A 16334-nucleotide genomic window follows, 5' to 3' on the forward strand; every position below is an offset into this window, starting at 1 on the left:
TTTATAGACTGCATCGATGACACTATAATAGTTCTGGCTGAAGAGCATGGTTGTCTGGACATTATAAAGGTTTGTGATTAATCTATTAATAAAAAGTTGTATTTTTTTTGTATACTTGAGACCCATTAGCAAGCTGAAAATACTTATTTTTTTAATCAAAATACCTTAAAATAGAGATTTGGATAAAATATATTTTTAAAATAGATCATTTTTTTAAAATTATTTTTTAAAGATACTTAGATTATACAAATATCACATAAAAAATATAGGACATTCTTATTTGCCCTGTTCCCCACACCTCCCATATATTTCCCACGTTAACAACATCCTTCATTAGTAAGGTATATTCATTGCAATTGATGAATACATTTTGGAGCATTGTCCACCAAGTGTGGATTAAAGTTTAAATTGTAGTTTACAATCTCTCCCACCCAAATCTATAGGATGTGGAAAGATTTATAATGGCCTGTGTCTCTCATTGCAGTGTCATTCAGGACAATTCCCAAGTCCTAAAAATGCCTCCTATTACATCTGTTTTTCCCTCTCCCTGCTCTCAGAACCTCCAGTGGCCAGTGCCTCCACATTAATGATTAATTTCTTCCCTTGCTAGAATCACAATAAGTTTATAGTAGAATACCAGTAAGTCTACTTTAGTCCATAGTTCATTCCCCTATCCTGAAGATTCTGGGATGGTGATGTCCACCTCATCTCTAATTGAGAGGGGGCTGTGATACCATAGGGCCAATGGATGGGACTCTCTTACTTGCAGTTGTAGATTCTCTCAGTTCCTTGGTATGGAACTGTCCATCATCACCTCTATGTTAGTTGACCTGGATGAGACCAATGAATTGAAGAGAAGGTGTTGCAACTCCATTGAGATTCAGGACCCAGCTGGCACATGGACAGCCCAACAGTTTAATTCTCTTGGATGTACACCTGCCAACTCTAGTGCTAATTATAGGTTCAAACAGAAGGACAGAAGAGTGATATGTAGGGAAACCACAACTGAGTCCAACTCTGTCACTTCTGGAAACAAATTCCAAAGTAGGGCTCACTGGCAAGATACCAAACTCCTGAGCTACTTGCCCTGACTATAGTGTCTGGATGTCTCCAGAGCCCTCAGGAGCACCGCCATTTGGGGTAGTATCTACTTTGGCAGTCAATGAGATCCTGCTAAGATGTGCATAAGCATAACCTCTGGTCTGACCTCCTGACTCACTTTGAAGTCTTGTAGCCATATAAATTTGTTTGTCTTTACCTTTTCCCCCTTTTAGTCAAGGTTTTTTTCCAGTTGTATTGCTGGTTGGTGCTTGGTAGTAATCCATTGGTACCAGGGAGGCTCATCTCTAGGAGTTATGTTCCACACTGGGAAGAAAGTAATGTGTTTATGTGTTGAGTACAGCTTAGAGAGAAGCCACATTTAAGCAACAAGGAGGCTCCCAGGAGGCAACTCTTAGACACCCTATAATACTAGGCTAAATTTCAATTGCAAGAGTAAAGGTTCATATGCACAGTCATCAATATGAAGGGCCTGCCAAGGCCTTCCTCCTTCACTAGTCACTGCCCCTGTATTTGGGGGATTCTTGTTATCCATTGCAGAATGTGGCAGAGCTCCCCAGGATGGGGATTTGATATCCCTTCAGTTATTGTGTGAATCTCCACTCACTGTGACAATGCCCCATGAACACATTTATATGCATTATATGTATGCCCAGGTGAGCTTCCTCCCGTGTATCCCCCATCACTGACAACCTGCATCAATGATTCTCCCCTGCCACAGTTTTACCCCTTCTGTGATCCAAAACTTCTTCAAAAATGAATAAATTAAATAGCTGAATACAATTAATGATAAAATGAGATATTTTTTAAAAAATAAAAATTTGGAATAAAAAATAATGAAAAAATATTTTTGAAAAGTTTTAACATTTCGTCTTTCATCACTGTAAGATCTGTTCTCCTATATGTACAGTGACATTTCTGTTTATTCCCCCAGTGTCTTTTTTTTTTTTTTTTTTCATTTTATTCTCAAAGAAGTTTTAGGTTACAGAAAAATCATGTACTAAATACAGGGGACTCCATATACCCAACTTCCTCCCCCTTATCCCCCTTCCTCTATTAATAACATTGAATATGTGGATGGTGCATTTTTTAAAACTGATGTACAAATATTGAAACATAGCTGCTAACCATAGTAAATGGTCTATATCATGCTTTATGTTTTGTACTATACACTTTTTATAAACTTTGATATAATTCAACATGGCTTGTATCCATCATAGCAAGATCATGTAGAACACTTCCGTCTTCCCCCAAGTACCCCCTTTTCCATCTATTCTGTTCTTTGCTCCCCCTCCCCTCAGGACCCAGGGCAACCACCAGACTTCAGTCCTTGAAGACAAGATTCATTGTTACTTGCAACAACACTGAGGACTTGACACACTGGTCTGCCCTCCCCTTTAAAAGAGATCATTTTAAATAATTCTTTTCTCTCTCTGTTTACCAGGAGCTTCCTGAAAATGTGATAGATCTTTTGAAGAAGTGCCTCACCTTCCACCCTTCTAAGAGGTTGATATTATTAAGAATCTGGAATTACACTGAGATCTTTAGCATATAAGTAGTAGATTTTTTTTCTTATTATAATATTAATGGATTAAATAAAAATATTTATATATGTAGTAGTAAAAACTTAACACCAGTATCACTACTGTTAGTAATTTAAGGTTTAAATTTTGTGTTAATAGAAGAAAAAGTAATTAAAACTAAACCACAGTCAGAAAGTTGGCATCTACTAGAAGAAGCCACTAGTTTATTTCCTAACTTCTAAGTAGAAAGTCAGCTGAACTGTAGAATATTCCTAGATACAAATGATAAGAGAAATAATAACAAAAGCTTTTTGGCAATATCTATCGAAGTAAAGTGCTTGGCTAAATAGTAAGCTAAGTTAGAAATTATTGACAATATAAAAGAATATCAGAAAATTGTTATTAATTTACTTTGTTTTGATGATATCGTTGTTAGTTATGTAGTTACCCCGAAACTCCTTAGACATACAATGTTTGAGATTTGTATTAATTTGTCTTTAGAAAATCCTTTATCAAGGTACAAAGAATGTTTATGGTTTATGAATATGTATCAATAAAATTGATTTTAAAAAATGATATGAGAAAAAGAGGAATAGTGTTGAAAACATAGTTCTGAGTAAATATGCCTCATTAAACTAAATAGGTAGAAGAAAAAAACTAACTTATTATTAATTAAGATATTCAGTAAAGCACATGAATGATGGTCAGGCTAAAAGTAAAAAATGTAGATGCTCAATAGAGTTTTAATAGATTATAAGGTACAAAAGCACAACAAAAGTAAAAAAGAAATTCAGCATTTACGCATGATCACTTGAATGTTATATAAAGATATACATCTAGGCTCCACTAAGGAGAGCTTTATTATTTTCTGTGCTGATGAGGTATTTAATCCTTTAACTATCCCCTTAAATGTATGCTATTATTCTAGGAACTTTTTAATGACTTTCATTCATGCTCGTATATTAAATGTGTTTCTCAAGGCCAACCCCTGATGATCTAATGCAGGACAAGGTGTTCAGTGACGTGTCACCTTTATATACCACCTTTATCAAGCCTGCAAGTCTATTTTCATCTTCTCTAAGATGTGCTGATTTAACTCTGCCTGAGGATATCAGCCAGCTATGGAAAGGTATGGATAAATAATAAATATAGGTATTAATATGAGCCTTATTATCATAGTTCCTGTTTTGAATTTATCAACAATAAATATTACATGAGTGAGATTTTATGGATAATTATCTGGGCTTTAAGACTTGATTCTGAAAGTGCTTGAAATATAATTGACCTAATATTTTAAAACTTAAAATTTAAAGTTTATGTATATAAACCAAATGCTTATTTTCATGGCACATCTTAGTGTGAAATTAAGGTCTTCTATTTCTAGTGGAATTTTCTATTACACTGGGATATTTCTTCATCAATAATTGTTTATGATATTCCAAATAACTTATCATCAATAGGGTCTAAAAATTGTATTATTGATAAGACAGCCCATTTATTACACCCTGCATGTTTACGAGAATATCAACTTTTTAATTTTCATTCCTGTGCAAAAAATTACCTCTCAGAAAGTGTGTTTTAAAAATTATCTCTCAGAATGTGTGCTTTAGTAACACCATAAGTTACTCCTTTTTTTTTCTTCTTTGAGGTAATGGGGGCCAGGGATTGAACCTGAGACTTCATATGTGGAAAGCCATCACTCAACCACTGAGCCACATTGGCTTCCTGAGTTCGTTTTTTTGTTTGTTTTGCTTATTGTTTGTTTTTGTTGTTGTTTAGGAGGCACTGGGAACCAAACCCGGGACCTCCCATGTGAAAGTAGGTGTGCAACCACTTATGCCACATCTGCTCCTACTCTTACACTAAAAAGTTTCCATGGCAGAAGCCGAAACAGAAGAGATTTACTAAGTAACCATTCAATTAAATATTGAGTCCCTACTATTTGCCACACACTATCCTTAAGTAGCATTCATGCCAGATGGGGAGGCAGACACAATTTAACCAATCCCTATTATAAATGAGGTCAATATGTACATAGCACAGTGATAGCAAAAGGAGCACCTGATTCTTCTTGGAACATCAAGAATTTTCTGAAGAGGCAGCCATTGACTAAAAATGTGAAGAATGGGACAGTTAATGTTATTTTCATGCCCAAATCCTTTTTTTTTTTGTCTTTTTCTTTTTCTTTTTTCTTTTCTCCCTTATTCCTTTCCCACAGAGCCTATCTCCAATATAGAGAGTAAAATTTCCAGATTTACCTCTTGTCTAGCTTCTTTGAGTGCATAGGAAATATGCTTGTGGCCTAGATTTGACTAATTCTGTATTAGTCAAAGGGGTGCTGATGCAAAATACCAGAAATCGGTTAATTTTATAAAGGGTATTTATTTGGGATAGAAGCTTACAGTTACCAGGCCATAAAGCATGAGTTACTTTCCTCACCAGTCTACTGCCATGTGTTGGAGCAAGATGATTGCCAACATCTGCATGGGTTCAGGCTTTTCTTGGCTTCCTCTCTTCCCAGGGTTCATTTCTCTACAGAATCAGCTCCACTGTTTTATCCACAAGGTCAGCTGTAGACTGTCAGGCACGCAGCTCTTTCTCTCCCCAGGGCTTCTCCTGTGTCTAAGACTGTCTCTACTCCTCTGTGTTCTTCTCCTGTGCGTTCACTTCCTGGGCTCCAGCTGAAATACTCCAGCATCAAAACTGCAAAATCAAAACTCCAACTCTCTTCTTTTTGCCATGTCTTATCTGTGAGTCCATACCTACTAAGGGGTGGTGACTCAATGCCCTACTGATGTGACCCAATCAAAGCCCTAATCATTTAATTATGTAGATGTGAAACTTAAGACAGACAAATTTACAAACATAATCCAATATCTATTTTTGGAATTCATTACTCTATCAAACTGCTATAGATGGGATCTGAACGGAAATCTAGACATGAAAGTTTCTTCTAAGAAAAACATTTTTCCTGTTTAAAGGGGTTTACTAGTGTAACAGTTCATCTCTTCTTCCTGGCTTTGAGTACAGGAAATGGGTCTAGTAATTTGACAAGCTTGAGCCCCTGAATAAACCTATGGTTTCATTAAGAGAGGTGAATAAATGCATTTATTCCATAAGCCACATTAAGTAACATATTATTTGTAGCCAGAAGCATTCATTCGTTACGAAAGATGAATCTTCATCAGCCATGTGTAACTCTTACTTTGCCTTCAGTCAGAATTTACCCTTGTTGGTAGTGGTAAGCTAGTAAATACTCCCTCCATAGCTGATATCAAGCTATCATTATGTCACTGAATGCAGAATTGAAAAGAGATCTATAGGAACATACCATTACTTAAAGATAAATTAGACATAATACTAAGAACACTGATAATAGTAAAATGTAGTAAAATAATTAGGAATTGAGTTTTAGTATTCATTACTTTTTATTTTAAAATATTTTTACTTAAGTGTATATGTATATAATTTAATTCTAATAATAGCACTGTTTAATAACCAGCTCAAAGAATTCCTGGGCTGTTATGTAGTGGTAAATGACAGCTCCAGCACACCACTGCATGTATGTCACTACTGACTTCAATCAGACTGAAAGATGAGTTAGAGAAAATACATTTATTTATGTTTGTTAATTAAAAGTTGTCTAATTGCTAGAATTGATCTCTTATACCCTTTATTATCTACTAATAAGAGGTAAGATGTTTGAATTTTTAAGTGTGAGTGAATAACATTCTTTCTTAGTCTTCAATCAAAGTTAAGAAAGGCTTAGTTGCGACGGTTTGCTCGGTCGGTAGAGGTGGGGTCTGGCTGCGGATGAGGGGTCGGTCCAGCTCTGGACGAGGGGTCGGTCCCACTTGGGACGAGGGGTCGGTCCCGCTTGGGACGAGGGGTTGGTCCGGCAGCAGACGAGGGGTCGGTCTCACAGGGGTTGCGCGGTTCGGCTGACGGGGTCGCCCGGCGAAGCCGGCGACAAAGGGGTCGCCCGGAGAAGCAGGCGACGAACTGGGGACAAGGGAGGCCAGGCCCTTGTCGGGGGCTCTCAGGACTGGAGGGTGCATGGCAGAAGAACTGGAGAGGTGCACGGCAGAAGAACTACCGCGGAGACAAGGTAAACACACAGGTCCACTTTATTGAGGGAGAGGCAACAGTTTTATAGGGGATGGGGAAGGCTGATTGGTCGAAGCCACGCCCTATTCTGATTGGTTGCCGGAGAAAGGTCAGTGGGCAGTACTGGATGGGGGAGGGGTGGTGATTAGGGATTGGCTGTTGCTGTTGCTGGGGGAAGTGGCAGGGTTTAGTGATTGGTGGCTGCTGTTGCTGGGGTAGAGGGCAGACTTGAGTTTCCCACCCACGCCTGGCTGTTGCTGCTGTCGGGGGGAGGGAAAAGGGCAGACTGGATTTTTCCGCCCACGCCTGGCTGTTGCTGCTGTCGGGGGAGGGGAAAAGGGCAGACTGGAATTTTCCGCCCTGCGCCTGCACAGGGAGAAAGAAGAAGAAGGGTGCCGCCCCACAGGCATCGTGTGGTGCCATCCGGGAGGAGGGGCGGCCGCGGAAGCATGGCTGCCGAGAAGGGGAGACCCGAGGGCACTCTGCGCCCATGCCGAGCTTCCTTCAGGGGTGGCAGTGGGCCCGACCAACCACCCTATTATGGGGGCAGCGGAATTAGGCCTACCACGGCCTCTCCCCTGCCAGGCCAGCAAACCACACTTCAGCCCGAGGGGTGACCGCACTTAGTAAAACCAGCAAGTGCTTATTGAATTTCTCTTGTATGTGCTTGGGGTATATCAAGGAGATGACACTGTTCTGGAGACACTTAGATAATGTATTAAATAAATAACAAGTTAGAAAAAAATATATAGTTTTTGCTGTTTTGCATATCCCAATTGAGTCATTCAGAGCTTTCTAATTAATGCCCTCATTTATCCAAGCCTGGTATCTGAACTTATTGTTTGAAATTGCATGGAATCTCACAAAACTTCTTTATGTCAACCTGAATAATTCTTTTTGAAATACTGTGAAACTTATGCTCCAAGAAGTTGCTTTCATCGTTTTTAATAAAGTGTTTATTGCTCTGGCCAGGTTAGTAAAATATTATTAGAACTACTTGATTTTTTTTTTTTTTAAGATTTTCTTTTTTGTTGTTTCTCTCTCCCCTTCTTCCCCCATCCTCCCACGCCAGTTATCTGTTCTCTGTGTCCATTTGCTGCATGTTCTTCTTTTGTCTGCTTCTGTTGTCAGCAGCACAGGAATCTGTGTTTCTTTTTGTTGTGTTATCTTGCTGTGTCAGCTCTCCATGTGTGCAGCGCCATTCTTAGGCAGGCTGAACTTTCTTTCATGCTGGGCAGCTCTCCTTACGGGGCGCACTCCTTGCACATGGGGCTCCCCTACACCAGGACACCCGTCTGTGGCATGGCACTCTTTGCGCGCATCAGTATTACACATGGGCCAGCTCCACACGGGTCAAGGAGGCCCAGGGTTTGAACCATGACCTCCCATGTGGTAGTCAGATGCCCTAGCCACTGGGCCAAGTCTGCTTCTCCTATATGATATTTTAAATTCAGCTTTAATGTTAAAAGAAAAAGTCATCTATGTTTCTCCTTTTCTATTGATATGATCAACCATATCATTAAAAAAAAAAGTGAAGACTGAGAATAAAGCAAGACTATTTTATTTAAAATTAAATGTGTATTTTTATTACTAATATGTATCTAATTTCAAATGGAGTGTTATTTTAATGTGTGGTATATTGTAAGTACATTTTTCCTCTTTATATAAACAAATATATTTTTATTTATTTTAATTTTTAACATACCAACAACTTTACTATTTTCCAGGTTTTTGGCACCTAAAAAATATTAATGTATATAATTTTATTACCCATTTGATAGACTATAAAGCCGAAATTTTAGAAAGGAATTTTGACAAATATATACAAGTCAACAGGCCCTTCCTTATCTGCAATTTAGGGAACAAAAATATTTTAAAATCAAAAGCTATTATTTTTTAAAGGAAAATCATTATGTACTTTCTTTTTTCTTTTTTCTTTTGTCTTTACTTATTTTTCTTAATGTTGCATTAAAAAAATAGGAGGTCCCCATATACTCCCCCACCCCCTCACCCCACTCCTCCCTCCATAACAACAACCTCATTGCATTTGGTGAATACATCTCTGAGCACCGCTGTGCCTCATGGTCAATGGTCCACATCATAGCCCTCACTCTCCCACAGTCCACCCAGTGGGCCATGGGAGGACATACAATGTCCAGTAACTGTCCCTGCAGCACCACCCAAGACCATTCCAAGTCCTGAAAATGCCCCCACATCACATCTCTTCCTCCCACTCCCTACCTCGAGCAGCCACTATGGCCACTTTCTCCACACCAATGCCATATTTTCTTCGATTACTACTAATCACAATAGTTCATGAATAGAATATCAGTAAGTCCACTCTAATCCATACTCTATTCCTCCATCCTGTGGACCTTAGAATGGTTGTGTCCACTCCACATCTATATCAAGAGGGAGTTTAGATTCCACATGGATGATAGAGGCAATTCTCCTGCTTTCAGTTGTAGGCACTCATGGCTCCCTGGTGTGGTGGTTGACCTTCTTCACCTCCATGTTAGCTGAGTGGGGTAAGTCCAATAAACCAGAGTGTAGGAGTTGCAATTCTGTTGAGGCCTGGCTATCACATGGTCAGTCCAGAGATTCAGGTCCCCTGGGTATACATTAAACCCCAGCACCAACTACAGTTTCGGTAAAAGTAACAGGAGAGGCTTGTGGACAAAGATCACATCTGAGTCCAGCTCCATCACACAGAAACACAAACTCCAAAGTAGGGCCAACTGACATGGCACTGAACTTCATCTGCCATGACCATAAAACCTGCAGGTCTCTGTAGCCCTCAGTAGAACCAATACCTGGGGTTGTATCTACTTTATCTGTCCCTGGGACTCTGCTCAGGTGTGCATAAGGGCAACCCCTCTGATAACCTCCCGGCTCTTTTTGGAGACTCATAGCCATATAAACTCATTTGTCCTTTCCATTTCCCCCTTTGATTCAGGTCAAAAAGCATTTTTAACTCCTGGTATTATATGTAGACTGAGATATTCTGCTGGTCTGAGTTGACCCTTTTAATCAAGGTCATTTTGTAGTTACATCATCAGCTGGTACTTGGTAGTAATCCCTCAGTGCCAGGGAGGCTCATCCCCAGGAGTCATGTCCGACGCTGGGGGGAAGGCAACACATTTACATGCTGAGTTTAGCTTCAAGACTAAACATTTGAGCAACATGGAGGCTCTCAGGAGGTAACTCTTAGGTACCCTGAAGCTCTAGGCCTTGTTCTTATTTCGTTGCACAGGCTTACAAGCATAGTCATTAGTATCAAGGGCTCATTGTTTGTCCTTCCTTCTTTTTTGATCTTTGCCATTGCACTTGGGGGATTGTTGCTGTTCCTTTAGGTACTGTGATAGAGCGCCCCTGGCTAGGAACTCAGTACTCCCTCAGTTGTTGTTTTTAATTGTAACCACTATGAAAATGTCCAAACATTTTTATGTACCCTGGATATATGCCCTAGAGAACTCCCTGCGAACCATGTGTCCCCTGTCAATAACATCCCACACCAGTATTCCTCCCCTGCCATTGTTGAACCTCTCTGTGATCCAAAACTTCTTCAAAAATGAAGCCCAATATATTGCCAGGTTCCATTAATAGTAAAATGGAATATAGTGATGAGTTTAAAGGTTAGATATAGTTATTTTCCCTAGAGTTTGAAAGCGTAACTAAGTAAAAATTATTGAATTTCATGACTTTAACTGCTGGGATCATGTATTTTCCCCATCTGTCCTAATATAGTAAACATACTTAAATATAAAAAGTTGTTTCTCCTTTTGTACTAGTATTTTTGCATTTTCACATAAAGTTGTAAATATATTACAATTCCATCAATTCTCAAAGAAAATGACTTTACATTCAATGTGTTTATCTACATCTCACCTGTGCATTTTATGATTATGAATATTCTAGAGGGAACCTTGCTTTGCTCAGATTTTGTTTTTTTCAGAATTTCAACTATTCTTGACTGTTGGCCTTTAACAAAAACAGAAAGATTAATAGCTATGATCTCTTTTCAATTTGTTATTAATAGATATAAACAGTGATTTCCTGGCAGAAAGATCTATTGACGAAGTGTATTACCTTTGGTGTTTGGCTGGAGGGGACTTGGAGAAAGAGCTTATGAACAAGGAGATCATTCGATCCAAACCACCTATCTGCACACTCCCCAAGTAAGGAAAGAAAACTGCTCTTGGAATGGAAAGAGAATGTGGTAATAATATTAAAAAAAAAAAAAGATTTCAACTTTTTTTCCTCAAACTGATTTTTAAATATTAACTTACATTATATTGCTCATACATTGAATTAGGTAGAAAAATTAGAAAATAGGATGATGGAAATTCTAAGAGGAAACAGTTTGAAGGCTATATAGATTCTCAAAAGCAGTTCTCTGAAATTCTAAACAAATAGTATGCATTTGTTTTATGAAAACAGATTCTTCTTAGAGGTTATCATCCATTATACTTTTTCTTTTTCCCTTTATCATTTTCCACCCATGTAAACCTCAGGATAGTGTCAGGAGAATAATTTTAGCATTGAACTTCTATGAACAAAGAAATTTATGCTCTTCTATTCTAAAATGCTTTATACTACATTGTATATTCATACTACATCAAGACTTGTCTGGAGAAATCCCAACTAGCAGTTGTTTTTTATTAACCATTCAGTTTGAAATTTTTCTTTCTTTGATTAAAGGATTGGTGACTTATAATAAATTTTATTTTATAGAAGAAACAGTAAATTGAATATTGTGTACTCTTTAGAATAATAATTTTTTAAATATCTTTTCAGTTATCTCTTTGAGGATGGTGAGAGTTTTGGACAAGGTCGAGATAGAAGTTCACTTTTAGATGATACCACCGTGACATTGTCTTTGTGTCAACTAAGAAATGTAAGAATGATATTTTGCCAAATTTACTGTAGATATTTTTTTAAAAATTAGATCTTTATAGATACACATGAAGTCATCTTCCACCCTGATCTCATAGCATATGCGAGAGTTAATCGAAGGTATACCCTGAGGAATGGAATTGCTGGAAAAAACACCTGTACATCTTCAGTTTTTGTAAATATTGTCTATTGTTCACCCAAGTGGTTTTACCAGTTTACTTTTCACCATCATTGGATAAGATTCTCATTTTTCCATATACTTGGTAGACGTGGTATTATCAATTGAGGTTTTCGTATCTGGAAGAGGAAGAGCTCCAGTTTGTTTTCCTCAAAATGAGTTAGGAGGTCTTTAACATTTTGCTCTTCTATTTGATTTTTTATAATCATCTGTCTTATTTTGCGGGGCTACTAGAGCAAATTTCCCACTCACCGGTTGACTTAACAACAGTAATTTATTGTCTTTTTATTTTGAAGCCTAGAAGTACAAAATCAAGAGTTGGCAAGATCGTGCTTTCTTTTTGAAGATGGTAGTATACTGTACTGGCTTGCCATGATCCTTTGGTTTGTTGGCTTGCATCTCTGCTTCCTGTCCTTCGTCTCCTGTCTTTCTCTTCTAGGTTCTACTTATTTCTGACCTCCCTCTGTGGCCTTCTCTGACTCCTGGCTTCCAGTTTCTTCTTTATAAGGCCTCCAAAAATATGGATTAAGACCCACCTGAGGGAAGCGGACTTGGCCCAATGGATAGGGTGTCCACCTACCACATGGGAGGTCGGCGGTTCAAACCCCGGGCCTCCTTGACCCATGTGGAGCTGGCCCATGTGCAGTGCTGATGTGCACAGGGAATGCCGTGCCATGCAGGGGTTTCCCCCACATAGGGGAGCCCCACGCGCAAGGAGTGCACCCCGTAAGGAGAGCCGCCCAGCGCGAAACAAAGTGCAGCTTGCCCACGAATGGTGCCACACACACGGAGAGCTGACACAATGAGATGATGCAACAAAAAGAAACAGATTCCCTGTGTCGCTGATAAGGATAGAAGTGGTTACAGAACCACACACAGCAAATGGACACAGAGAGCAGACAATTGGCGGGGGGAAGGGGAGAGAAATAAATTTAAAAAATAAATCTTAAAAAAAAGCTTTAAAAAAAAAAAGACCTACTTGATATAGTTGGGCAATGTCCTAAAAATAACATCTTCAAAATGTCCTATGTATATAGGGGTTCCCAGTCATAGGAATGCAGGTAGTTGCAACAGAGACTACTTGGCCCACAAAGCTGAAAATATTTATTATCTGGCCCTTTACAGAAAAAATTTGCTGACTCCTGACCAGATTCTACAAATAACATTTATTTGCTTTAATTGTCTGTCTCTTCCCTCTAGATATTTATCTGTCCATCTTATTTTTTTCTTACATTTCAAAGTTAGATGCAGCTATCACTGCACTTCAGCTTGAATATTAACTAGTTTTATATTTGCTTATGGTTCTTTTTTAAGGTAAAACATGCATACAGTGAAATGTACAAATCTTAAGTATATCAATAATTCCGTTTTGAAAAGTGTAACAATAGAAAACCTTTTAAAATGCTATTTCAACTATCGTTTTTTGCACAACTACAAATACAATTAATTTTTGTATGTAGATCTCATATCTAGCAACCTTACTGAACTTGCTCATTCTTAATTTAGATTCTCTTGGGTTTTTCGATGAATTAAGACAGTTTTCTTCACTTCCAATCCTTATCTATGAATTTCTTCACTCCTGATGATTTTTGCTGAGCCTCTAGTACATTATTGAATTGTAACAGTAATAGTAGACATACCTTCCTCATTTCTAGTTTTAAAAGCAGTTGCTTCTTATATTTCATCAAGTGTGGTATTTATTACATCAAGTTATGGAGGTCTCCTACTTTTCTCAGTTTCCTGTGAGGTTTTATTATGAATGAATATTGAATTTTTAACTGACTATATTAAGACAATATGCATTTTTCTCCTTTATTATGTTAGTATGTTTAATTACATTAAGAGAGTTTTCCAGTACTGAATCCTGCTTACATTTCCAGGATAAACCCAACTTGATCATGATTTGGTAATTATTTTTTATACATTTGTGTTTTGATTTGTCTAATATTTTGTTTGGGATTTTTGCATTACTCTTCATATAAAGAAATTGGCCTGTGAGTTTCTTTTCCTCTACATATCTGCTTCTCTGTGTATTTACTTCCCGGGGGTCCAGAATCAAAACTCTCTCTCCTCTGCCTTGTCGTTTTCTCTGAGTCCCCACCCCAATCAAAGCCCTAGTTATAATTTAATCAAGTAAAAGTGAAACCTCTGAATTCAATACAATCTAACAGTATCACTAGCCCATAAGAACAGACCAATTTACAAACATAAACAATATTTCTTTTTGGAATTTATCAACAATCAATAATATCAAACTGCCACATACCCTATGGTTAGGTCCCTCAGTGACAGGTCCCTTACACCTACTTATACAAGATAAACAACTTCTCCTCCTTCCCACGTACTACCTGTGTTGGCCCCTGCAAAAGTCAAAAAAAATTCACCAATACCCACTCTTGCTAGACCAGTGTGTGTATTGACCACCCATATACCACTATAAAGGTTGAGTCCCCAAGTCCACTAAAACCATTTGCTCTCCTTTTGCCTGAGTGAGTCTACGCTCCTGACGTGTTTGCCCCATGTTTCCCTGTGTGACCCTGTGAGGTGTGCCACTCCTCTGTTTTATAACTTTTAAATTCTAATACACAGAGATACACACATATAGTGTGTGTATATCTTACATAAAGTAAGAAAACTTAGAATAAATCTAATAACTGATATATGTAGAAATCAAAAAGAAAATTGTGATATAAAATATGACAAATCAAAATATGCCTTGTTCAAGATATTGGACTCTGTATTTTAAAGACTTCTCTGGCTTTGCTTGTCATTACAATTGACTCTCTATACAAAGATCCTTATTCCCTATATTACAACTGTTTATCCTCATTGCTTTTTTCCCTACCATTTTACTTCTCTTCATTTAACATATTCTGTAGTTTCTAACCTGTACATTTATTACCTGCCTCCTCCCCACTAGAATGCAAGTTGCAGGAGAACTGGAATTTGTTTTATTCTCTGATGCATCCCACAGTGCTTAAAAGAGTATCTAGTACATAATAAAGGTCCCCTATAAATAATAATTGAATGAATTTCTTTTTAATACTCTTTCTTGGTCACAGATTTTAGTTACCCAATTTTCCTACTTTTTTTTTTTTTTTAAGATTTTTATTTCTCTTCCCTCCCCCCACCCCCATTGTCTGCTCTCTGTGTCCATTCGCTGTATGTTCTTCTGTGTCTATTTGCATTCTTGTCAGCAGCACGGGTTATCTATGTCTCATTTTGTTGTGTCATCTTGCTGCGTCAGCTCTCCGTGTATGCAGTGCCACTCCTGGGCAGGCTGTGCTTTTTTCACGTGGGGTGGCTCTCCTTGCAGGGCGCACTCCTTGCACATGGGGCTCCCCTACGCGGGGGACACCCCTACCTATGTGGCACAGCACTCCTTGCACTCATCAGCACTGTGTGTGGGCCAGGTCACCACATGGATCAGGAGGCCCTGGGTTTGAATACTGGACCTCCTATGTTGTAGGCAGATGCTCTGTCAGTTGAGCCAAATCAGCTTCAAGAATTTTCCTTCTTGAAGAAGTATATCTTAGAAATTTTTAGGTTTTTTTGCAAATAAGCTGGCTCAATTGTTACTTAGAAACTTTTCAAAACGTAATATTAAAAAATTGTTTCATTAGTTTAACAATTTTAGGATTACAGTTATTTTCTCAGTTTGGTGATAGTCACTGATGAATTCTGTTGCTGTTGAAAAGTCAGCTATACTTTTAATTGTTTTTATAATATATTTTTTTCTTCCTCATTTTTTTTTGAAGAAAACCAATTTTATTGATACAATTCATCCAAAGTGTATAATCAATGGTATTTGTTATAATCACATAGTTGTGCATTCAACACTTCAAGCATTATTAGAGTATTTTCATTATTTCAATAATAATAATAATAAAAAACAGACAAACAAGAAAATTCTTCAATCTCTCTATGTTTCCCCTGTGGTACTAGCTGCTATTTCCAGGTATTCTTGCACAATTATTTATTTATTCAGCAGATTTATTGAGATATATTCACATACCACCTGATGTATCCAAAGTGTATAATCAGTGGTTTTTAGTATAATCACAGTGCTGTGCATTCGACACCACAAAAAATTTTAGAACAATTTCATTACTCCAAAAAGAAAAACTCCACACCACTTACCAGTCCTTACCCAGACCTACATAACCACTAGTCTAATTTAATCATTATAAATTGATTTATTTTTACATTTTATGTAAATTGAATCATACATGTACTTGTGTCTTGTTTTTTTCACTTAGCATTTTTTTTGTCTATTAAGATCTTGATATTTGATATTTAAATTTTGTAGTATGAATATACATTTGTTCAGTTTCAAAGAAAAATGGTCGTATATATGCAATTTTACCCATATTCATATTTCATACACAGTTTTACTGTACTATATGTTCCCATGTTACATTTGTTAGCTTTCCTTTTAGTAATATACATGACCTTAGGCTTTCCCTTTAAACTACTTTCATACCACGTAATACTATTGCTAATTATAAACATTATGTTGGGCTTTCACCTTTTCTATTCATTTCTAATGTTTAACACATAATCTTTTTACC

At 37.7% G+C, this 16334-nt stretch overlaps 1 protein-coding gene across 7 annotated transcripts in view; it reads left to right on the forward strand.

The window, feature by feature from the left end:
• TBCK (TBC1 domain containing kinase) overlaps window positions 1–16334 on the forward strand; it is a 445069-nt gene that overhangs the window by 107694 nt on the left and 321041 nt on the right. For all 7 annotated transcript variants that reach the window (XM_058294468.2, XM_071215231.1, XM_058294462.2 and 4 more), the window contains exons 8-12: window positions 8–69; window positions 2504–2565; window positions 3563–3711; window positions 10729–10867; window positions 11487–11586. In XM_058294468.2, coding sequence (XP_058150451.1) covers window positions 8–69; window positions 2504–2565; window positions 3563–3711; window positions 10729–10867; window positions 11487–11586 — 512 coding nt within the window. The remainder of the gene's footprint in view (window positions 1–7; window positions 70–2503; window positions 2566–3562; window positions 3712–10728; window positions 10868–11486; window positions 11587–16334) is intronic.

Source organism: Dasypus novemcinctus, chromosome 1 (genome assembly GCF_030445035.2).
Source record: "Dasypus novemcinctus isolate mDasNov1 chromosome 1, mDasNov1.1.hap2, whole genome shotgun sequence".
Taxonomy (NCBI): Eukaryota; Metazoa; Chordata; class Mammalia; order Cingulata; family Dasypodidae; genus Dasypus; species Dasypus novemcinctus.